This window comes from Colletotrichum higginsianum, chromosome 8 (genome assembly GCF_001672515.1).
Source record: "Colletotrichum higginsianum IMI 349063 chromosome 8, whole genome shotgun sequence".
In the NCBI taxonomy this organism is placed as follows: domain Eukaryota; kingdom Fungi; phylum Ascomycota; class Sordariomycetes; order Glomerellales; family Glomerellaceae; genus Colletotrichum; species Colletotrichum higginsianum.
Window position 1 is genome coordinate 2,294,703 of NC_030960.1, and position 22,120 is coordinate 2,316,822.

Here is a 22,120-nt window from a genome sequence, read left to right on the forward strand (position 1 = left end):
TAGTGAAACACTATATCTCCTAGCGAGCCTCCAGAAAAATGTCAGTGGAAATGAAGTTATGATACATGTGCAGAGAACCTTGCATCATTTGACACAGGCACAACTTTGCAATTCCAGACACCACTCTCGGGACTAGTTTAATCTTTATTTGTATGGAACCTGATTGTTTCTAACACCTGAATACGCACCAGGTTACCCTCAAACTCCTTGCCATGTCAGGATGTTGCCTCATTCTGGAGCCCTCGGCCATTTTCTGTAATCCAACATGCAGCAGTCAACTAACATCTATGCAAGCCCAATGACCTCCTTTCCCATTCGCCATCACGATGAGATAGACATACAACCCTCAGTTGACCTCATCCCATTTGGCGCGGGCCGTCAGAGCAGCCTCGCGGATCTTGCGAACTTTATCACCCGAGGCTTGCACCAATAAGCGCTGAACCTGCGATGCCGAATCGAGAAGGTGGCGGTGCTCGAACTGAATTGGGAGGAGGCCAATGATGCGGATGACCTGGCAGCGACACTGCAACCTCCATCGCTCGGAGTGGTCGAAGGGGATGTAACCCGCCGGCATCCAAGTAATGTCTTCATCGACAGGTGTTCCAACTTTGTTGAATATGGACATGCAGGCTGTGATAACACTCTGCAGGAAAGGCTGAGTCCGTTTGGGCGAAGTCTCTATGATTCGCTGCAGAACATCAAGGGCGGCCGCCACATCCTTGGTTACTGGTAGGTATCGGATCACGCAAAGAATGAGTCTAATCAGGTCTTCTGTGTCGTCTTCGTAGATCGGGTATCGGATGTGCTTGACGGCCGCAAGAACAGCGATGCTGTAGTTCGCGGCAACGAGCTTGTCGTCCCTGCTATTCGACCCGGCCGGCCAGGCCTTGGCCAGCATGGGTTTGATGATCTCGAAGTAGGCTTTCTGAATCCAGAGGGGGCGAGTTTGTCCGTAGCACTCCTTCGTGAGAACCTTGACATCGCCGAAGATGGTCTCGAGGTTACGGCCAAGTATGTGACCGATCGTCATGTTGCTGGGTCCCTGTTGAACGGTTGCAAGGAGCTGCTTGAGAGAGCTGCCGCTGTACCGTCTGAGAATGCCAGCGAGGATGGCATATACAGGTCTTGCGAACTCCGCCCTAACCTCACCAGGGTTCCCGCCAGGAATCAAGTTGGCCTCGTGCTCAAGATTGCCAGTCACTTGCTCCACCTCGTCGGGCTGATTCTTTTCATTGGCGATGAAGTTCATTTGGAGCTGAAGAATGGTGACGATTTCGTTCAGCTTCTCAACAGGGTATTTGTTTGAGATGATCGTAAGAATGGCCGAAACCACATGGCGGCATCTGGGCGAAGCTGAGTGGTCCCTTGCAAGAAGGCCAGCGATGAGGATCTGGTGTGCAGTTCCTCTCTCGACCTATGCAGTAGTTAGCATCACGTCTCTGCGACTTGGTTTTGTGATTTTTTCTTCTTACCAGTCGCTGGATTGTTGTCGGGTGGAACGGTTGAATAATACCGAGAGAGAGTATGACAGTACGTCCCTGGCTGAAGCCACTGATCGGGAACTTGGGAGGGCTCGTCATGCTGTACGAAGCCTGAGGGGCCCAGGTTCTCAGCATAGCATCCCGTAGCTCTGAGTTCTGCCACGGATGTCCGACATCAGGGTCCGGATGAGTGTACTCGTCATCACCACGGAAAAGCGTGACAACCTCCTCATTGAGAAGCAGTCTGGTCTGCTCCAACTCGGTCATCTGCTGGATAACGAAGATGGCCATATTCGAGAGGGCATGCAAGTAATCGTCCTCAACCATTCTGTCATCCAGCTCTTTGCTTGTGAAATCGGCGCTCAAAGCGAGAGAGAGCTCAGTATCGTCGTTGTAGCTGATAATCTGGGTGGCACGTCTATAGAGCTGCCGGACGACGAAGAGGCTGACCAGAATGAATTCCCCGTGTAGCTCATCGCCGTCATTCCCCGCACTTCGCGCCTGTTCGTCGATATCCATCGCGTCATCACCGTCGTTGGTAAGGATGTTATCGTCGAATCGCGGAAGGTTGGGATATCGGTTGGCGACGTAGTTGAACCAGGTAAGCGAGTATCGCTTGTCGTCGAAATTGTTCGTCTTGGAGCGCGGGCGCAGATTTTCGACGGCACGTTGGCAAAGTCTCATGGCCAGATGTATTCCAGAAGCTAATATCGACCAAATTCTGGGGTGTGCCTTGGCATCGAGCATCGCGTGTAGAATGCCGATGATGGCGTGGAGATAAGAGATGTACCCGCTGAGCAGGTCGCCTTGGCAAGGAAGTTCGCAGCAGCAAATGTAAGCCAGTCTTTTGATTTTCACTTGCAGGATCGGAGCCGTCGTCTGAAGGGATACCGTGTCGGTGGAATGGAGGTACGACCTACACAATTTAAGGCAGTCCTCGATGACCTTGGCACGGGCGGGGGGGTAAGTCGTCAAGGCTTTCTGCAGAGCGAGAACAGCATCATTCTCTAGCTCGGAACGAGCCTCGGCCATCGTGGATTGTTCGGGGGTGGTGAAGATGACACTTGCCAAGTTGTTGCAGATGTCGGAGAGTGTTGAAGCTGGCAGCATAGGTTGGGAAGATTCTCCAGTTTGGGCTGCTCGCTGACAAACCATGAGGCCGAGACCCTTGACAGCCTGTTGGCCTATGGCGATGTCTTCCTTCTGGGCTGTGTCTTCGAGGGCTTTCTGGAAGAGGGGCAGGTACGTCTGGCTTTGAAGCGGGGCAAGCATCGGCTCAGTTAACTTGAATGCCTCAGCATCTTCGACGCTCAACTGCACGCCTCCCCCAATGAGGGCTTGCCGAAGCTCAAGCAGGGAGTTCAGCAGGATCAAGAGGTTCTTTGTGTGGTCGGGGGACTTGGTGTGGCGAAGGTTATCCTTGACATGAGTAACTGAAGGAGCTATCATGAGCGCGAAAGCAGCAGGTTTTGCGCTGTGAACGGAGATGATGAGTTTTCCAGAAGCTGCCGTGTAAATAGGGTTTGACAAGTCTTCCAAGCAGTCACGCTGGACAGCAAGGGCAAAGTCTCTGAGCTCATTTCCTGTGAGTCGTTTTGCAATAGTTCGGATGACCTCAAGGGTGGCATTGATGGTGTCTTCGATTTCTCCGTTGCGGACTTCGTACTTGAGGCTGCTCCAAATCTTGTCAGAAAAGGGTGCCACCCCTTGTTGGACATGCTCGTAGTTACTCAAGCATGCAGTCAGAGTCTTAAGAATATCAACCTTTTGTTATGTCAGTACAAATTTTCAAAAGGGAAAAGAGACATAACTAGACAAACCTTGACGTTGACAGTCACACTGTCTGGTTGGTCCAGCCTGCCAAGGAGGTATGGGATGGCCTTTTCAGCTACTCGATGGTGTGCTGAAAAGCAAGCTCGGAGAGCAAGCTTCAGATCCTCTGCAGTTATTCCTGAGGGGTGTTGAGATGTCCTCAAAGAAATTGGGAAGTATGCTGAGAAGATGCTGAAGATTTCGCTGACAACCTCTGATGCAGGAGAGAATTCTGATAGGAAAACCTTGAGAACCTTGAACCATGTCATCAGACACCGGGGGTCTCGTTCGTTGCGGCATAGTTGCAAGAGATCGGTGATGAATCCAGAAGTCGTGCCATGTTGGTACTGGAGGTCATTGGCAACATCTGGGTTGGCGATGAGCTGGTCTAGGAGCTCATACACAGCTGCACGTGTTTCCGCCACCTGGGCCTTGAAATCGTCATGAAGACTGCAGACACTCTGGACGATATCATTCCCTTTCTGAGGTTGGAAGTTCTTCATGCTAGCAGTTCTTTGGAGTGCCTTGGCAGCTGGTAAAATACCGGCTTTGTGGTCAACCTTGAACATGCTGCCAAAGAAGGACACAAGGAGGTTGACTGCAACACATGTGTCAGTTGCCTTGCGGTTATTCCACTGGTTTAGACCTACTCACCTTGATCCGTCTTGAGAAACTCAGGATCTAAATGCTCCAAAGTGCCAGCTAAGAAGCTCAATGCTATGAAACACAAACACAGACAAGAAGTTAATATGGGTGTAAGGACCTTTTCGTATTGCTATTCTTCTTACCTTTGGATCTGGCAATGACATCGCCATCTGCCTCTCCATCTTCACCATCATCCATATGGCCGTCGTTTGCACTGGGCATCCAAGGTTTGATGGACTCAACCCATCTTGCGACTGGGTTACTAGGTCTAGGTGCTGATTGAATGGCTAAGTCAAAGTATTATTAGCAAGTTCTTCTGCTGAAGGTGCTGACTCCAGCTGGTGTTGGCTGCAGCAAGTTCGTACCTGAAGCTGCCTCCTGTGTAATTACTGTCTGTCTTTCAGTGTCGTCGCTGAGGACAAACTCAAGGGCAAGTTTTCGGAAGTCTGCCATGATTGCAAGGTTTGTTTGCTTCCAGGTAAAATCGACGTTCTGCTCAGAGGGGTTAGATTTGGTCTTGCTTCTGACTGATTCTCCACAGGGTAGGTGCAATCACTTGCTGTGTTGGATTGACTGCAGGCAGAAGTTGCGATCCGAAGCTTTGCGGCTAGTCAACCGCAAGGGGGAGCTTTGCGCCGAGTTGCTGTATTCAGTTAGCTACAGGGAATAGGTGCAACCACGTGAAACCAATGTAAGGTTTGAGGTTGGCTTAGCTAGAACTCAACATACTACTGGTGGGTAAGATTTTGTTTGATGGGGGGTGAGATAAACGTGAATGCTCTATACTGGTCCTGAAGCGAAGCTGCCTTTGGGCCCAAAGAGCTGTCTTGCGATGGCTATCAAGCCACGAGGGGTGATCGCAATCGATTGCGAGTCCTTAGTATTCCTCTAGTGCTACCGGGGGTTCTCCTTAGCTGAAAACCTGATCCCCTGTCTAGATGCGTCTGTGCAACAGTACTGAAGGATCAAGATATATCAGGTTGCCTGCCCTCACTTTGTACTGAAGTTGACCCGCGCCTTCTCAGCATGCTACTCAGGAGAGAGGAGGCGCGTGTGCGGTAATCTTCGCAAGGACTGATATCTTGATACCCAATAGTTTATATATACTGGCACGTTAGGTTGGTGGAGGGTGTTTTTTGTGGCTTGTTCGTCAAGGATTTGCCAGTAGTTGTTCCAGACTTTATGCCCCCGAAAACCGGTGATGGTTGTGCGATAATTACTCAGGCTTGTCGTTGACAGTGGTGGGGGTTTTCCGAATGGGAAGGCGGTGTGTGCCTTATCGACGTTGTGAATGTTATCGCGGTCTGGAGGAACCAATCTCCGACAGCGGCTTCGTTATAGGCCTAGCGCAATTGATGATTATGCTTATCGCCTCGTCCGACCTGATTGCGGCTAAGACTTGAGACTGTGGGAAGAAAAATATCCGAATACTCCAGCTGATAAAGAGCAGGAATGTTACTCAAGCTTTGGCGTCGAATGCGAATTGACGTCCCTGCTGCTCGCGGTCTCAAGAGGAATTTCGATGAACGAATGCAGCCTCAAGCTAGTCCTATTCGAGTAAGAGGGTATGGAGGGGTAATACAGACCGCGCAGGGGCCGCGGGGTCCTGTTCCAGCGACGAAAAAAAATTTGGAGTGTCGAGGTCGGAGGGCCCCTCCAAAAGACTCAGAGCCATTCACTTGACGAAATTATCCTTTTCTCACTTCTGCCGCCTCAAACCTCTCCAGAAGCCCGCAGTATATACTTCTCTGACTGTACGAATTTCTCTGCCATATATCCGTCATTCTCATCAGTCAGTTTTATGCCTCTTTACCCTCCGAAATGCCACTAGAACGCTGCATCGCGGGGTCGGAAGTGGTGGGGCATTTCAGAGTACTAATCCGGGGGTAGACGCCGAAGCGCAATACACGCCGAGCCAGAACATCGTGAGTATTCCTCGACGTCCAAGAGGAATTCGACTAATATTACCTCAAGATTTCCTAAACACTCTTGGTAATCTGTTTGTAAACATGGCCTCCAACGAAGTTGCGCCCAAGACCTGCAAGGTCATTCTGGCCGACACCATCGCCAAGCGGCTCCTGGCCGAAGTCCACGACACCCTCGCCAAAGTGCAGGGCAGCGGCATCTTCAAGCCCACCTTGGTGGCATTCCTGGCCAACGACGACCCGGCCGCCCTTCAGTATGCTGAGTGGTCTCAGAAGACCTGCGTCGAGAAGTAGGCCGACCCTGCCGTTGCGAAGGTTTCTTTTTTTGCGCTTGTTGTGCGATTTGAGAGTCAATGGGTGTAAAGGTACTGACAGTCGCCCCCTTTCTTTCTCGCAGCGGCTTCAACTTCGACCTGCGTCGGGTAGACAAGGAGCAGCTCGAGGACAAGATCACCGAGGCCAACGAGGATGACAAGGTCGACGGCATCATCGTCTACTACCCCATCTTTCCGGGCAACCCCACCCACGACAAGTACATCCAGGAGACCGTTTCGCTGGCGAAGGACGTCGAGGGTCTCTGCCATCAGCACATCTTTAATATGTACCACAACGTCCGCTTCTTGGACCCTCCTCAGAACCTGAGGAAGTCCATCCTGCCCTGCACGCCCCTCGCCGTCGTCAAGATTTTGGAGCACCTCCAGATCTACAACCCCATTCTTGCCTACGGCAACCGTCTCTTCGGCAAGACCATCACCGTCATCAACAGATCCGAGGTCAACGGCCGCCCGCTGGCGGCCTTGCTAGCCAACGACGGCGCTACGGTGTACTCGGTCGATATTACCGGCGTCCAGCTGTTCACTCGCGGTAAGGGTATTAAGCGGATACGCCACCAGGTCGAGAACAAGGAGGGCTGGGGTCTGGAACAGGTCCTGCCAATCAGCGATGTCATCATTGGTGGTGTTCCGAGTGAGAAGTACAAGATCTCGACCGACCTCATCCGCGAAGGTGCAGTTTGCATCAATTTCTCTTCGTTCCGTAACTTTGACGCCCCTACGGTCAAGGAAAAGGCCGCCATCTACGTCCCGTCTGTCGGCAAGGTCACCATTGCGTGTTTGTTGAGAAACTTGGTGGTAAGCAGCCCCATACTCTACGGGTTTCCGGGGGAGGTACTGATTACTTCCAGCGTCTCATCGCCAACCGTCCCACGACAAAAGACAACGGTAACGAAGACGCCTCCACTGCCCAGGCCAGGAGCGAGGCTTTCACCGAGGGTTGAGCGCACACATAAGATAGAAAGGGCACGCTGCGGTCGGGCTCAAAAAGCATTGAGGCTTGGTTACACCTGGCCAGCCACGACGGATGAAACATTAGAAGCTTGCATTGACAGAACGGCGAAAGATAAGAAGAGAAAAGCATAGAACACATGGGTATATTCGGGACATTTCAACATGGGTAGGAAAGACACGCGAGCGTGCTCGCCTTTGTCACAATCAAAGTAGTTTGGTGTATGGCGCGCAGCCCATGAAATCCCTGCGGCACAACGTCGAATCCGCGATCATTGTGTGACAATATGCGTATGTTTTCCATGCTGAATGCGACAATGTGCTAGTACATTGCCGGACGGTACCTAAGACATGGAAGAAGCGGAGCTGGTCCACGAACATACCTTCAAACCCGATTATAGACATGCAACAAGAAACACGTGTGATAAGTATGTCGTGAGCCGGATGACTGGCATGTTGGCAAGACAGCAAGGTTCCGCCAATAGCCAGACTTCGGGGCCATGTGATGTCTCTTGGAGAAGAGGGGTTAAAGACCGAACGAGATAGGCGACGATATCTGGGCGCAGCGCCTCATCGGCCGGCGCGGCCAACAAGTTGCGAGCAGGCCGGCAGAACGAGGCACATTGCCCATGGTTTTCATTTCCCTCATCTTGGAGGAATTTCGGGGTCTCGACCGTCACCAGCCATCGGCGCATCGTTTTTTCGCCTCGAACCGAGTGACATGTCCTCGCAGCTTACAGAGGCAAGCTCTCCCCCGGTTTGCTCCCCACGTTATCGGGATGCCCGTCACGTCCGCAGCAGGCAGAGTCCACCGGTTTGAGCGATGCAGGGATGGCTCTGGTTAGAGGGGTATGACAGATCGTCGGATTCGCCCAACTTTTTGCGATGAGATGGGCGATTGGAGATTGACTCGACGTCGAGATTCCAATGCGAAAAAGAGAAAAATGAACAGATCGACGAGCGGGGGAGGGATACAGGTGGTATATCGGAAGAGGTCATAAGTCATTGGCTTGCCTGTGATAAAGAAAGCATATCGAAAAGGTTGGTGGTGCAATTTAAGAAATATCTTCCAGCCCATGTTGTATTTCACCTTATGTTCCGGGCCTACTTACCTAGGCACGTTACAAACAGCATCAGCAAAGGGGAGAGTGCGACACAACGTGAATATCAAATGAGGCCACAACTGTCATTAATTCATCTCATCAACGGACGGGCCGATGTGTTATACGCAAGGTACTCTGTACGGAGTTCCAGAAAACCCAAAAGACTCGGGTGGCTTTGCTTGCTCTCGGTTGGTTACGTTGCTCCTATCAAACCGCAGCTCCACACCCGCTCCAACGGGCTGGGAAAGAAGGCTTGGGGGAACCCACATGCAAGCGCCAGAAGGCAGAATGAACCGTTGCCATCACATGAAGTCAGGCAGCTGCCGGAGGGATGAAGAGAAGAGGGTCAGATCATTGCCAAACCAAGCCGAAGGAGGCTCGAGAGTCCAATTCCCCCCCACACATCTCACCAGCGAGGTTGTGTCGAAGCTTATTATTGCGCCTCCGGAGGAATCTGCCACTCTGCCAGAGCCCACCGGTGCCACCTTTGGTCGGACAGCTTTGCCTCAAAAAGGTGAGCGACAGGCGGGGAATTGACGGGAGAGTTGGTGCAAGCTTGGCGGGCATTGCCAGCTCAGCTCAATACGTGCAGTGGCCCGCAAATGATGCTCGACGTTCATAAATTCCATGCCAGGGGCGTCCATAACGGGCACGAGGAGTTTATGGGAAGAGTCAGGACTTAGGCATCATCAGGGTTCTTCTGCATGCAGAATGCTGATGAATTGCCGAAATTCGAGGCTCATCGACGCCACACACAAGAAAAGCTCCACTATATGAGGATACGACCTCGAAGTATCTGCTTTCTGTCCTCTTTCTCCGGCTCCAGACTTCACGCAGTCAGTTCGAAGACATGAAACGACCAGGACCATAAATGAGGCAGCATCGGCGAAGTGGTTCCCCAATTGATAGACATTCTTTCCAATTTTGGCCCTGAGACAGGGCTCTTTCTCGCTGTTTCCTCTCGACCTGTTCCGGACATGTACCTGCCTTAGGTATTCATAACTCACAGGGGGCGCTGAGCCCGCCCGCTGGTTCGTGCTCAAACTAAATAGGTACCTACCAACCCAGTCGTCCTGGTAAGCTCAGTGTTTTAACTTTCCATCCCAGGGCTGCCAGGCACCGCAGGCCAGCAGATTGGAGCAGGTGCAGCATTAGGCATGGGACGGCGCCTATCCAACATGGGCTAATTTCGAGACTAGGAACAACCGAGCCCGCGCAATGATGTCGCCTTGCATTGGAGAGTTTCGAGGGGAGGCAGCGCGAGAGGGAGGGAGTGAGAGAGTCGTCCCGCCATCGTGCAACCAATCATGCAGCTCCGATGTATTCGTGTTAGCTCCTGGCAAGCCACTGCGGACTACCGGGATGCAGCCCAGGGGAAAGCCAAGCGAACCAGGTCACGCCGGCTTGGTCTCCTGCTTGGTAGGAGTGAGAGAGATTTGAAAATTTTACGAGAGGAAAGGCTGCTGAGATATGACATGGGGGATGCTTGTTCCCTGTCTTGCATGTTGCGAATGGCGGACGGGAAGAAAGATGATGAATTGGGGCCAGAAGCAATAATCGAGACATCAGGGGACGGACGGGACCAGGACGCAGGTACAGAGTACCTCTCGACCACTTCAGTCGCGCACCGCCGCCAATGCCACGCGACGGGCCTCCTTTGATGGAGGAGGACATCTGTCAGTGCCATTCATGATTCTCAAGTCAACCGCGCTCAGCCTACAAACTACAGACGCCAAACAATCATCCGTCATTTAATACGCCACCAGCTCGCCGATCGACGAGCCCAGAGTGCTCTTCTGCAACTAGCTCTTGCACCACGAACATCTTGGATTTCCTCCCCGGCCTGCCCCAGGCCTGTTCGCTCGTTGGGCGTGTTGCTGCCAGCCCGTTTACAGAGCGGAATACCACACTCACACTCTGTACATACAAACGGGGTGCGCATACCCCAATCAATGAGGTACGGGCAATTGACCCTCGTTGTTTTGGTCCACGAACTGCCGCCTCAGGTCTCGAACCCTTCTGCGATCCTGCGCTGGGAAGCTTCCCCTCGAAGGCTCGAACCCTGGGTCGCTCATCTCCCGTAGCCTGTCATCTTATCTTGCTGGCCCAGTCAACGCAGATCGGTGAAAGGAAACCACTCAGGAAGCGCGACGAATTCACCACCACCATCTTCCACCTTTCACACTCACTGATCTTTTCCGCCAGCTGCTCTCTTCTCCTTGTCTCGAACCTGCGGCTTGCCACTGATGTTGCTGCACCTCAGCGAGAGACAGGACAGGCACTAGAGAGCACCCGCTGCATGTCTCACAAAACCATCTGCCCGCCCTGATTGGCCGACTTTCTTGATCATTTCCAAACATCCTGCGGGAAGACCGCTTTCGCGCCCAGGACCACCGACAATCAACGACAACCCCTTAAGCTCGGAGCCTGTCGCGAACCCCCCGTACTTCAGCAGGAAACACTTTGCAAGAGGGGGGAAAGAAGGTTGAGGAGTCAGATCCACGGACCACGGCAACTGTTTGTGCTTGAACACCATTGTTTCCTTCAATCGACGACAGACCGGCAGTCCGAATTCCTCATTCGGTCATCTACCCGAACACGGCAGCCTGTTTGCTTGGGCTGCGCATGCATACAACGAAAGGCGCCTCCAGTCCCGCAAACGGTCATATCATCGCTGTCACGCTTTCCCCGTTCAGCGCCTAGCAGAGCCACGACATAATCTCGCATATACTGGCAAGGCCCAGACGAACTGGACACGAGCAACTTTCCCTCATCTTTGTGTGTCTGTCAGCCCCGCCAGATTTCCCGCGACCTGTTGGCAGTGCAGTCGGCTTCATCCGATTCTACTGCAAACCGGACAACAACGCCTGACCCTGAAGACCAAGTTTTATTCCATCCGAACCCACAACCGGACGGGCCACGGGCTGAACTGAAGCTGAGCGGACGGTTTCTTGCCCGAACCTTTGATCAAATGCCTTCGTCTCATATGTTGCTTATTTGAAGAGTAATCGACCATTCAGGTTCCTGCGCCACGGAGGGGGTTACGGTTATTTTCAGCCAAACAGCCCCATCAGGGACCGACTCGCATTGCGTCTGACGACTCCACGGCCACTGTAACAACAATCAACGCCTGCAGCCAAGGTATACATCGGCACAGGAAGCTACACGGCCAGTACCTGGATCGATTGCCAACAAAAAACTAAAAAACTTGGCCATCGAGAACCATGGCGACGCAGACGGTACACGCCCACGCGGGCCACGCCCATTCAAGCTCCACCTCCTCATATCCCCCGCGGCCTGCGTCTCCAACATTGACGAATCCCGACATGATTCTCCCCGACTACGATCGCTCACCTTCTCCCGACCGATCCCACTCTCCGCTGACTATGTGGAAAAATGCACATACTGTCGACATGAATATGCAGTTCCAGTTTCCGCCGAGCGCATATGTCGCTGGCCCTATCACCCCTACTACACCAATCATCTATGGCAACGGAACCATGTTGTCCGACATTGGTGAAGTCACCGAGGCCGAGAGCACACCTGGTAGAGCTTCGCGCCCGACTTCCATTATTTGGTCCCGACCCAACAACAGAGGCGCCGACGAACCACGATATCCGTCGCCCACCAAAGCGCTTGAAAGCCTAAAGCAACGAGCAGCGCGAGCAACGCGCGAACGCCGATCCTCCAACGACTCTACAAGCACAATCACCACCACGCAAGACCAAAACGCCTTGTTCGCCGAGTTTGACGATACCGTTAGCGTCGACGACAGCAACTTCCAAGGCGACGACGAGGAAAGTGTGGCGGAATCGTACGCAGAAGACGTGTCTGTTCATCAAGCGCAGGCCATCTCGCAACCTATCAGGGTATCACCCCTCGACGATCCTAACAGATACTCAACTGCTCTTATAAGCCGCAGAGCTGAGCAAATCCTAGCAAATGCCAAGCGGAGGCTGACCGTACGTGCCCCTCAGGCCCATCCCCGTTTGACACGCGCTGACATCCACAGACCATGGAAGGCAACCTATCAAGGGCGCGGAGTTCCTTGAGCATCTCGACTCCCTCAATGTCTTCTTTCGAGGGCAACCACTCGACCCCTTCTCCCCCGATAAGGTCGTCCTCTTCCGCAACCTCTCCGACGTCTGGTCATGGGCATGGTAGGATGTTAAGTGACACATCGATTAATTTTGATGCAAACGCTGCGGGCAATGTTCCTCGGCGGTCCGCGAGTGCGATGGGGGCAGCGGGGGGATACCGACAACCCCTATCTGTGCGGAAAGTGTCGCACGACGCCGCCATCGACCGTCTCGACTCGGGAGGGGAGGGGCAGCCGCGTTACAAGGCCGCTCAAGAAATCGGCCTGGAGCCCCTGGGGGAGGACGAAGTGGCACAAGAATTCCACTCGGGCAGTGACAGCACCCGACAGGAAAGTCTCTTGAGCCCAACATTCAGCTCTTCGAGTCGTGATAGGCCACTGACACGCTCGGCGTCGGTGGCGCAGATGCGCGATATCAGGGGTCAGGTGCAAGATCTGAAAGGGAAGATCTCATCTTTGAGGGAGCAAGCGCGTGCCGACAGCATGCGACGACGCAGCATGCAGAGTCTGCGAAATCCCAGTCCGTTTACTCACGCTCAGGTTGACCAGTGGTATGCCGAGCCTCGGAAGCAGCAATCGCCGGAGGCATTGACTGTTACTTCGGACAAGAATCCATGGAATGCGGACGCGGTGAGCGTTGATGGTTTGGTCCAAGAGCGTGAAGATGTAGACGGCGCAAGGGAGCCCTCACTTGTAGATGATGAGTCAATTATCGAGGATTACGACGCTGCGCAAGAGGCCATTCGGCAGGAAGAAAGGCAAAAGGCCCTAGATGCAATGGAGGCAAATCAAGAGTTGGATGATGTGGCTGTTCAAGACGACGACATATCTGACATGCATACCGAGGACGGTTTCGAAGACAGCGTGCAAGTCCAGGAGGGGGAGGGGTACGAGAGCGAGAGTGGAGATTCACTCTATCACGATACCGTCCAGACTTTCATGTCTCATGAAGACCGCGAAGACGCGTTCGACTATGAGCACTTCTTCCTTCACAGCGCAATGGGCTCTCTGACTCAACAGCGTCGTGGCAGTGTTACTTCCGAGAGTTCTGTCGAAACGACCCGTGGGCCTATCACCAACGAGACGATTCGGCCGATATCGATCAACAGAAGGGGCAGCGGTGACACGACCTCGACCATTGAGTCGTTCGCCACGGCATACGAGGGTCGATCCAGTCGAGTTAGCACCAGCGATACTGGCGAGGAGCTGAGGCACGGCATTCTCACGCCGCCCAGCATCAGTCCCATCAGTGAACATACCGAGAGCCCTTCAACCGCCAAGAGATCTACTATTGGCAGTACCCTGGGCGGCGAGGATGTTCTGGACGAACTACGAAGCCGTGCACGTGCCGGGTCGACGGCCTATCGCCGGCCCATGAGTACTCAGGCAACCATGGGTCACCGCCATGCGACTGCATCCTTCGACTCGACAGGCACCAACCGAAGTTTTCCGCTGGTGGGCAAGGCGCGTGTCAGCGTTGGTGTTCCGACGCCTCAGGGCTCTCCCGAGCTGGAGCTCAAGACCATCTCGGATGCCTTGATGAGCGAGACTGCGAGCATTTGCGATAAGGAGAGCATGCACACGCCGAACCAGCTTGCTCCGATGGAGCAGCTGGCCAAAGAGGACCAGATCCTGGTCGAACGCTTCGTGGCCAGCTTGGGACGTTGCGTGCTCGCGATGAGCGAGGCCGGCAAGGCCTCTGCAGAGAGCCGAATGTATAGGAGGCGCATCGACATGGCGCGCAGGGTTTTGGAGGGCATTGGCGAAACTTGACAGGAGTCGTGTCCCTTTATTTTTCGATCTTGATTTAGACTAAGTGCTTGGGGGGTTTCTGCTACCAGACAGCAGCAAGGGTCTGCCATCCCCACGACCGCGACTGGCCCAGGACATTGACGTTGGCGTCAACAACGAATAACTGATAATGTCAAATGAGGAGTGAGGGAGGCTGTGGCGGAGGGAAGGGTGGAAAACAATACGGGGGAGGCTTTCGATTCTCACGCAGGCCGGTTGACGATTTCATTTCCTAAATTCGATCCCGATACCCTTCTTTGTACCTTGTATTTCCGGCGGCTGCGTGCCCGCCCTTCTATTCTCTTCTTGTATCCTACCCACTTCGCATATGCGCAAGAGCTGCTCAAAGTCTTTTTTTACTTCCTCGTCTGAAAAAATAGACTCGACATTTTGAGGCGCCCTGGAATTATGGGTGTTGGTTGTGTATTATCCTCTCCAGGGCTCAGAAGATACTCTTACACCCACGCAATGGAACGCATCTTAAACCTCTGCAGTTGTTAACAATTGAATGAGTCTATTTTGGGCAGTACTGAGTTTGCAAAGTAGTTATGTGAGTTAGTAAACAGAGCTTGAAAGGTGATGGTTGCCCTTTTTGTTTGGTCAAGGCGGAATTGCGAACATCAATCAAGATCAACAGTTCAGAGCTGCATGGTCATTTAGGACTGGGAACCAGAGTCTGTTGCAGTCAGCAATTTTACCAGCTAGTTGAACTCATCCATTGCAGCAGAAACAGAGATTCAGATTAAGGGAAACCCTGGATTTGGGCAGGTGGGTTGTCCTATCTGGCGTTCTGAAATTGAAGTATTTACGCCAGGCCTTCACTTGGTACCCAGGGAGTTAGTTCTCTCGTGCAGTCTGCAGACCTTTCACCCACATGCTTGGAGAATGACACTGAACAACAGCCTTTTGTTTGCCCCACTTAAAATAGCACAACAGACAGACACTTTCACACACCACATTTGCTTGTGCTCGTGCTCGTGTGCTTCTCTCCCAGGGTCCAATCCACCATCTCCACCCCCTCCTTCTTTTCTTTGCAGGAGACAATAAGACCTCACTGCAGCTTTCTACTTCCTGCTGCGCCGACTTCCACAAGCAACCAAAGGCAGCAGCAGCAGCAATACTCTTTTTATCCTCCTTGTTTTTCTTATTCAGTTTGTTGACAGAGTATATAACAAGCCACCCTTCTCACCTTACCGCCACCCTCTCTCTTGCTCACGTGCACGAGACAGAACAGTCAACAGCCCAGCAAACAAACAAGCAGGCAAAACCAAAGGCCGGCATCACCTAGGTAGCGTTAGACACAGCAGGAATCCCTAAAACGGCGACCCCTACAGTGAAACAAACAAGAATATTCTTCATAACAAACCAACGACACAAAACGTCCCAATAACGCCCCCAGAATGGCGGAACCATCCATCACGAACTTCCTCCTCCGCTCCCTCCTGCCCGTCGACGCCGCCGATTTTATCCACAAAAACGCGTTGCACCCGTCCTCCCCGCTTCAGAAGCTCCGCGCCCAGGCCCTATCAGCAGCATCGCGCGCCATCGACGAGCTTTACCCCTACCTCGCGCCGGCCGTCGACGCGACCCTCGAGTTCTTGCACTCGTCGCCCGAATTGGTGAGCTTCGCGGTTCTGCTGGCGCTTCTGGCCGCCACGGTTGTGGTGCTTAACTGGATTCGGCGCGTCGTGGCATTTTGGATGGCGCTGGTCCTGAGGCTCGCGTTCTGGGGCTGCGTCGTCGTGGTTGTCGCGGTCGTGTGGCAGAGGGGCGTCTGGGAGACGGCGAGGGACGCCGTCGTGGTCGGGGGCAAAGTCGTCGGGTTCGCCGCGGCAGTCAAGGACGTCTGGATCAGCGAGTATAAGAGGTATGAGGAGGAGACCAAGGTGCAGGGAAGCAAATATCGGTGAGGGCCATCTGTGGGGAGAGGAGAGGGAACATACGAGGTGGAGAGGGGAAGGTTCGCTGGGAGACACGAATGGTTGAATATACCCGAGGGAGAGATTTTAATGTGTTTGATTGGAGGGGGAACAACCTGATGGTATACGAAGAGTGTCATGATACGGATCGGTCAGTTGGGAGATCCACGACGCAGCCACAGGGAAAGGCGACAGCACCACAGGACAAGTCTGAGACTGGATACATGAGGCCACGGCCAGACCTGGAGAGGACGGGATCGTTGCAGTCTAGACCGGGTTGGTAGGCACATGGGCAGCACAACGAGCGGCAGAAGGGGGTAAATATAACGTCAAGAAATGCCGTCGAGTACGATCATGAATAATAAGTCAATGGATACAAATCGATACCAACGCCAACGCTATGCAAACGACCATGCCCCTCTTTACTTGGTACCTTTCCCATGCCTATGATTCTCCCGTCCCTACCTGGGCCCTGGTTTTCTAGCCTGTATCTATTCCGCAAAATAAGGACACTGTAGTTGGGCGTATAATAAACAGCCCGCCCAAGGAGACAGTCAGATGGACCATTCATTCTCTCTGCACAGTCGACAGACAGGGCTCAGTCGTCGTTGGGCTCGTCAAAGTCGCCGTCCTTGAGCTCCTTGGGCTCCTGCGCCTCGTGATATTGAATGATGTCATCAATGTAGCTCAGCACCGCCCCGACGCTGTCCTCGTCCGTGTTGTCCAGCTTTAGGTAGTTGACCATGCTGAAGCTCTCGATCAGCCCGGCGACGGCTCTATTTAGCCTCTGGAAGCTCTTGCCGCGCATGACGAGGTCACGGTCGTGGACCTCGCCGCGGCCGTCGTCCAGATCCCCTCCCCCCGCAGCGACGGGGTCATCGTCCAGCAGGCCCGTGTCGGGGGTGAGGAAGCGCTTCATGTCCTTTTTGCGCACCTGATCCTTGACGAGGTCCATCTTGGACAGCACGTTGATGTGAGGGATCTCGAGCATGATCATGGCGCTCATGGCGCTGAGGGTGCCGGCGAAAAACTTGGCGCGGTCGACAACAAAGGTGGCCTCGAGGAGATAGGCCGCGCAGAGGCGGATGTCGAGGGATCCAGGCTGAGAGAGGAAGCGGGCAAGGGCAGGGAGAATGGGAATGTGGGTGTAGAGCTCGATCTGGCCGGGCATGTCGAAAATGATAAGGTACTCCTCGGTGAGATTGTCGAGGGCCTCGGTGAGGAAGTCGAGATTCTCCATGAGGAACTCGAAACAATAGATGAGGCCACCGTTGGGGCCGAGGCCGACCTCCTCCATGGCGTCGTGCAGGGAGATGAGGTCCTTGATGTCGAGGTCGGGGGCGTGCTCGAATGACTCGGCGGCCGGGTCAAGGTTGACGTAGAAGGCGGATCGGCGATTAAGGTTCAAGTGGGTGATGAGGGAAGCGCAGAAGGTGGACTGGAGGGCAGGATGTTAGTCTGGCTACCGTTTGAGTCGTTGCGCTCAGCCTCGGAGAGCCGGTAGCAGTATTCACTGGCCGGCGCCGGCGATCCCGGGATCCGGTCTCCATTGGATATCCGGTCAGTCGGGACGCGGCAATAAGAACCAGGAACGGTGCGAGCGGTAGAATGGGTGGCGGGAGGGATGAACAGAGGGGAGGGGGGGAGAGGAGTGTTCACCTTGCCGGCCCCAGCAGGGCCCATGACCATGACGCCGTACTTGGACATAATGGCGTTGCGGAGGGAGAGACTGGAAGGAATTTGTGTTGGGGGGTCGCAGGGCAGTAATGTAAGGGAAGATCACAGAGTTTCGGTAACCCGTTTTTTGTCCTGAGTGTCTCGTGTATTGCGTGGCGGCGGCGGTGGTGGTGGTGGTGGCCTTGATTCAGGATCGGCAGAGTCACCTGTCGCAGAGTTTTGGAGGAGAGAGGAATGATGTTTTTGCTATGGAAATCTACCCCGCCATGCAGAAACGGGTGCGCGTCTAGGGGTCGCGGTTGATAAGCCTCCTTTGCGCCACTTCTGTAGGTCGGACTTGAAAAGCGCCGTATTTAGTTGCTTTGTATAGGCTAACAGAGTGACGAAATCCCGCCGGGAATGTATGTATCTATCTACCTTAGGTATATATGTATGTCCTGCAAGTTTGTAACTTTCTCTTTGATGGCCGGCTAGGTGGGTTGCCGACATTTGCTGCTGAGAGAACAAGAGGGAGAAGGGGAAAAGTTTGCTTTGCGATTGCGATAGCTTGCGATAAGAGACAACAAGATTCCCGGCCGACCAATCACTTCTCTCTCCCTCTTGTCCTCTTCCAGAACTGTGTCCACTTGGAACAATAGGCGGCAGCCAAAGGGGACGGCTTGCTGCGGAACTACGGGCCAATGCCGCTTGCACGTGTAAAGCACGGGAGGGGCATATTTTCACCATCCGTCTTTGCAGATTTACTACAGCTCAGCTCCCTGTCGGGCCTAGCTCCTGTTTCGGTGGAGGTTTCTTACTCGTCTGACGATTCAACGACAACCCCCCCAAGAGGCGTTTGGGGGGGGGGGGGGATTTGCGGCGCGTTCTCGGAATGCAAATCCTGCAGAAGGGATGCGCCGAAAGAACGGAGAGGGATGGCCGATAGACGGCACAACAGCAGGTGGACCCATTTTGTGCAGGGTAAAGTAGAGAGAGAGAGACATGGTTGAAATGTCGCCGAGCGGTCGGTGCGTGCCGTTGACTCGACATCTCGTACCTTCGAACAGCTGCCGTCAAGCTCGTGCACTGTAGTGGAAAGCATCTATCTGTTGTACGTTGGACAATGCATTGGTCAATAGCCCGGCCAGAGTCTGGAGATGCAGAAGTTCAAAGTCAGTGACTCAGGGCTGCCAAAGGCACCCGTTGAGAGTTTCGACTTCCATGATTGACCATGGCTATTGCGCGATGCTGCCTGTGTCTTTGGTTGGGTTGAGGCCCGGTTAAGGTTCTTCGCTCTGCCTCATCTTCCACCGCCGACCTCACCTGCCGCCGTGCCTTGCTCTAGCCCGAGATAATAAAATTGGGAAACGAAACAGAAGGAGGAAGCCCGAGCTCCCTCGGGGGACGATCAGCGCTGTTCTCGTTGGGGTGAGTATCCTGGTCACTGTGCAAATCCGAAAGCTGCCCTGGCGATCGCTGTGAGGGCCACCCTCTGATAATCGTCAACCAGGCCGCGACCGCAATGGTCCACGAGTGCCGTTAGGTGGCCTCTATCAATGTACACAGTATCTGCATTTCAGGGGCGGACGTGCGGGCACACAGAGCCAACGCACTTGGGAGTGAGACTCTCATAGGAATTGGCTCAGGGACCCAGACACGGAGCGAAGGCGGTCAGAAAGTCGTGAGGATGGCGCAATCTGGAGAATTCTGGGTCCTCCCCCTCGACAGGGCCGGTACATAGGGATGGAGGGGTCGACCGGTGAATATACCTCCCCCGCCACGCTACTGACTATGGCAACGTGGGTACCTACCCTGTCGTTCGGCCCTCGGCCAATGTCTCCCACGAATAGTGCCTCAAATCCGCTTGAGCTTCGGCCAGAAAGCAGAGAGGAGGGAGCGGGCGAGAATTTCTTCCCAACCATCCCGCCCGGAGCACCACGTCTCTGCTCTCCCGCGTTTCTTTTAAAACCCGAACGGCCACATCTTCCTCTTCCACTTCGCAACCTCTTCCCCCTCCTTCTACACCCATCAACCTCTCAGTGTTCTTCTTGATACTCCCAACAGGTACGCAATTGGCCTCGCATTGAGCTTCCAGTCCGCTTGCCAACCGCGCTTCTGTCACTTTGTCCCCACGCAGACCCTAGAAACGAGAGAGTGAGAGAGCTGACCCGTTGATAACAGCAGATTCCCCCCCTCTTCCCGCTTGCTATCTTCAAAACCCATCGGAGCCCCGCGTCGGTAGATTTTAACCGCACCGAAATCTTCGACTCCGTTTCCCAAACTTTCTCTTCCACATCTTTTTTTTTCCGCAACCCTCTCACAACCATACCCATTCAAGATGTCTGCTACCAACGGTGTCAACGGCAACGGCATTGCCAGCCGCACGCACTACAACGAGGGCAACTTCCTCTTCACCGTAAGTACACCCCTCGTCGTCGCAAATCCCCCCCTCAGCGATGTAGCCGAAACCACCTGCTAACAAACTCTCCGATGTAGTCCGAGTCTGTCGGTGAGGGTCACCCCGACAAGATCGCCGATCAGGTCTCCGATGCCATTCTCGACGCCTGCCTTCGGGAGGATCCCCTCTCCAAGGTCGCTTGCGAGACTGCCACCAAGACCGGTATGATCATGGTCTTTGGTGAGATCACCACCAAGGCCAAGCTCGACTACCAGAAGGTCGTCCGTAACGCTGTCAAGGACATCGGCTACGATGACTCCGCCAAGGGCTTCGACTACAAGACCCTTAACCTGCTCGTTGCCATTGAGGAGCAGTCGCCTGATATCGCCCAGGGTCTCCACTATGAGAAGGCCCTCGAGCAGCTCGGTGCCGGTGACCAGGGTATCATGTTCGGATACGCCACCGACGAGACCCCTGAGCTCTTCCCCCTTACCCTCCTCTTCGCCCACAAGCTCAACGCTGCCATGTCCGCTGCCCGCCGTGACGGCACCCTCCCCTGGCTCCGCCCCGACACCAAGACTCAGGTCACCATTGAGTACAAGCACGACAACGGTGCTGTCGTTCCCCTGCGCGTCGACACCATTGTCGTCTCTGCCCAGCACGCCGAGGACATCACCACCGAGCAGCTCCGCAAGGAGATCAAGGAGAAGATCATCAAGAAGGTCATCCCCGAGAAGTACCTTGACGACAAGACCATCTACCACGTAAGTCCCTTTCGCCTACTTCCTGCTTTACGCCGTGACTGACATTTCACTCCAGATTCAACCCTCCGGTCTCTTCATCATCGGTGGTCCCCAGGGTGACGCCGGTTTGACTGGCCGCAAGATCATCGTCGATACCTACGGTGGCTGGGGTGCCCACGGTGGTGGTGCTTTCTCCGGCAAGGATTTCTCCAAGGTCGACCGTTCCGCAGCCTACGTCGGCCGCTGGATCGCCAAGTCTCTCGTCAACGCCGGCCTCGCCCGCCGTGCCCTTGTCCAGCTCTCGTACGCCATTGGTGTCGCCGAGCCCCTGTCCATCTACGTTGACACTTACGGCACCTCCGACAAGACCTCTGACCAGCTTGTCGAGATCATCCGCAACAACTTCGACCTCCGCCCCGGTGTCATTGTCCGTGAGCTTAACCTGGACCGCCCCATCTACCTCCAGACTGCCAAGAACGGCCACTTTGGTACCAACCAGAGCTTCACTTGGGAGCAGCCTAAGACTCTCAAGTTCTAAGCGAACTTGGACTGGACCGAAAGCAGGATTTCTTCAACAAGCTTCCTGCATTGCAACGACCTAGACGTTTATAATAATTTTGATATTCATGCGGACAGGCACTCAACATTGGCGTACGGTTCTCAACGAATCCCGGTTTCAAGCCTTTTCGGGGTAAAGGCAACACAAGATCCAGGACGTGGTCTTTTGGTAGGGTCGTTTTTTGTTCATGTCAAATGGTGTTAAAAACAATCGGAACAAGGGAGCGGTGGCGTCTTTCAACAAAGACACAAAGCGGGATTAGGATCATATCCTGCAACTTTGAAATTTTTTTTCCTTTTGAGTCACAAGAGCAATGCATTACGAGAAGATACCCTTCGGATTGTTCGAAAGGGGACAACAAAGCATCTACATCGGCGTTAACGGGGAAACAAAAGAACTTCAACATCTTTTCTTTCCTGGTTTTCTGGCTGATCATCTCTTGCGCGGTTAGGATGGGAGGGGAGATGTAGCAGGACTGGCTCAACAGCCGGGGCTCTGAGAGTCGTAGATAGGTAGATCATCTGGCTATTGACAAGAGACGAGATTCTCGAGAACTTTTCCGTTTTCAGTCCCTGACATGCAATGATTTCGACTGAATAGGTGTCACTACCAACCGGTAGTGCGCGTGGCACACAGCCTCAAACTGGAGTTGGTTGTGAGTGCCTGGTGTGCTTCTAGAACCGAAGCAAGTTCTCAACACACCGCG

General features: G+C 53.8%; 6 protein-coding genes across 6 annotated transcripts; 4 read left to right on the forward strand and 2 right to left on the reverse strand.

The window, feature by feature from the left end:
- Positions 1 to 346: 346 nt before the first annotated feature.
- CH63R_11677 (DNA repair transcription protein) lies at positions 347 to 4,391 on the reverse strand (the record flags this gene model as incomplete). Its single annotated transcript, XM_018306651.1, has 6 exons — positions 347 to 1,414; positions 1,473 to 3,245; positions 3,302 to 3,891; positions 3,948 to 4,010; positions 4,082 to 4,225; positions 4,304 to 4,391. The coding sequence occupies 6 exons, from the start codon at positions 4,389 to 4,391 to the stop codon at positions 347 to 349; spliced, it is 3,726 nt and encodes a 1,241-aa protein (XP_018153492.1).
- Positions 4,392 to 5,947: 1,556 nt separating this feature from the next.
- Positions 5,948 to 7,139, forward strand: CH63R_11678 (Tetrahydrofolate dehydrogenase/cyclohydrolase; the record flags this gene model as incomplete). Its single annotated transcript, XM_018306652.1, has 3 exons — positions 5,948 to 6,153; positions 6,261 to 6,993; positions 7,047 to 7,139. The coding sequence occupies 3 exons, from the start codon at positions 5,948 to 5,950 to the stop codon at positions 7,137 to 7,139; spliced, it is 1,032 nt and encodes a 343-aa protein (XP_018153493.1).
- A 4,334-nt stretch (positions 7,140 to 11,473) lies between these two features.
- On the forward strand, positions 11,474 to 14,121 carry CH63R_11679 (uncharacterized protein; the record flags this gene model as incomplete). Its single annotated transcript, XM_018306653.1, has 2 exons — positions 11,474 to 12,211; positions 12,262 to 14,121. The coding sequence occupies 2 exons, from the start codon at positions 11,474 to 11,476 to the stop codon at positions 14,119 to 14,121; spliced, it is 2,598 nt and encodes an 865-aa protein (XP_018153494.1).
- A 1,418-nt stretch (positions 14,122 to 15,539) lies between these two features.
- CH63R_11680 (uncharacterized protein) lies at positions 15,540 to 16,049 on the forward strand (the record flags this gene model as incomplete). Its single annotated transcript, XM_018306654.1, has 1 exon — positions 15,540 to 16,049. One exon carries the CDS (start codon positions 15,540 to 15,542, stop codon positions 16,047 to 16,049), a length of 510 nt encoding a protein of 169 aa, XP_018153495.1.
- Positions 16,050 to 16,656: 607 nt separating this feature from the next.
- Positions 16,657 to 17,765, reverse strand: CH63R_11681 (GPN-loop GTPase 3; the record flags this gene model as incomplete). The annotated part of the gene is made up of 2 exons (XM_018306655.1): positions 16,657 to 17,496; positions 17,718 to 17,765. The coding sequence occupies 2 exons, from the start codon at positions 17,763 to 17,765 to the stop codon at positions 16,657 to 16,659; spliced, it is 888 nt and encodes a 295-aa protein (XP_018153496.1).
- Positions 17,766 to 20,052: 2,287 nt separating this feature from the next.
- Positions 20,053 to 21,393, forward strand: CH63R_11682 (S-adenosylmethionine synthase; the record flags this gene model as incomplete). Its single annotated transcript, XM_018306656.1, has 3 exons — positions 20,053 to 20,130; positions 20,211 to 20,876; positions 20,932 to 21,393. 3 exons carry the CDS (start codon positions 20,053 to 20,055, stop codon positions 21,391 to 21,393), a joined length of 1,206 nt encoding a protein of 401 aa, XP_018153497.1.
- Positions 21,394 to 22,120: the final 727 nt, after the last annotated feature.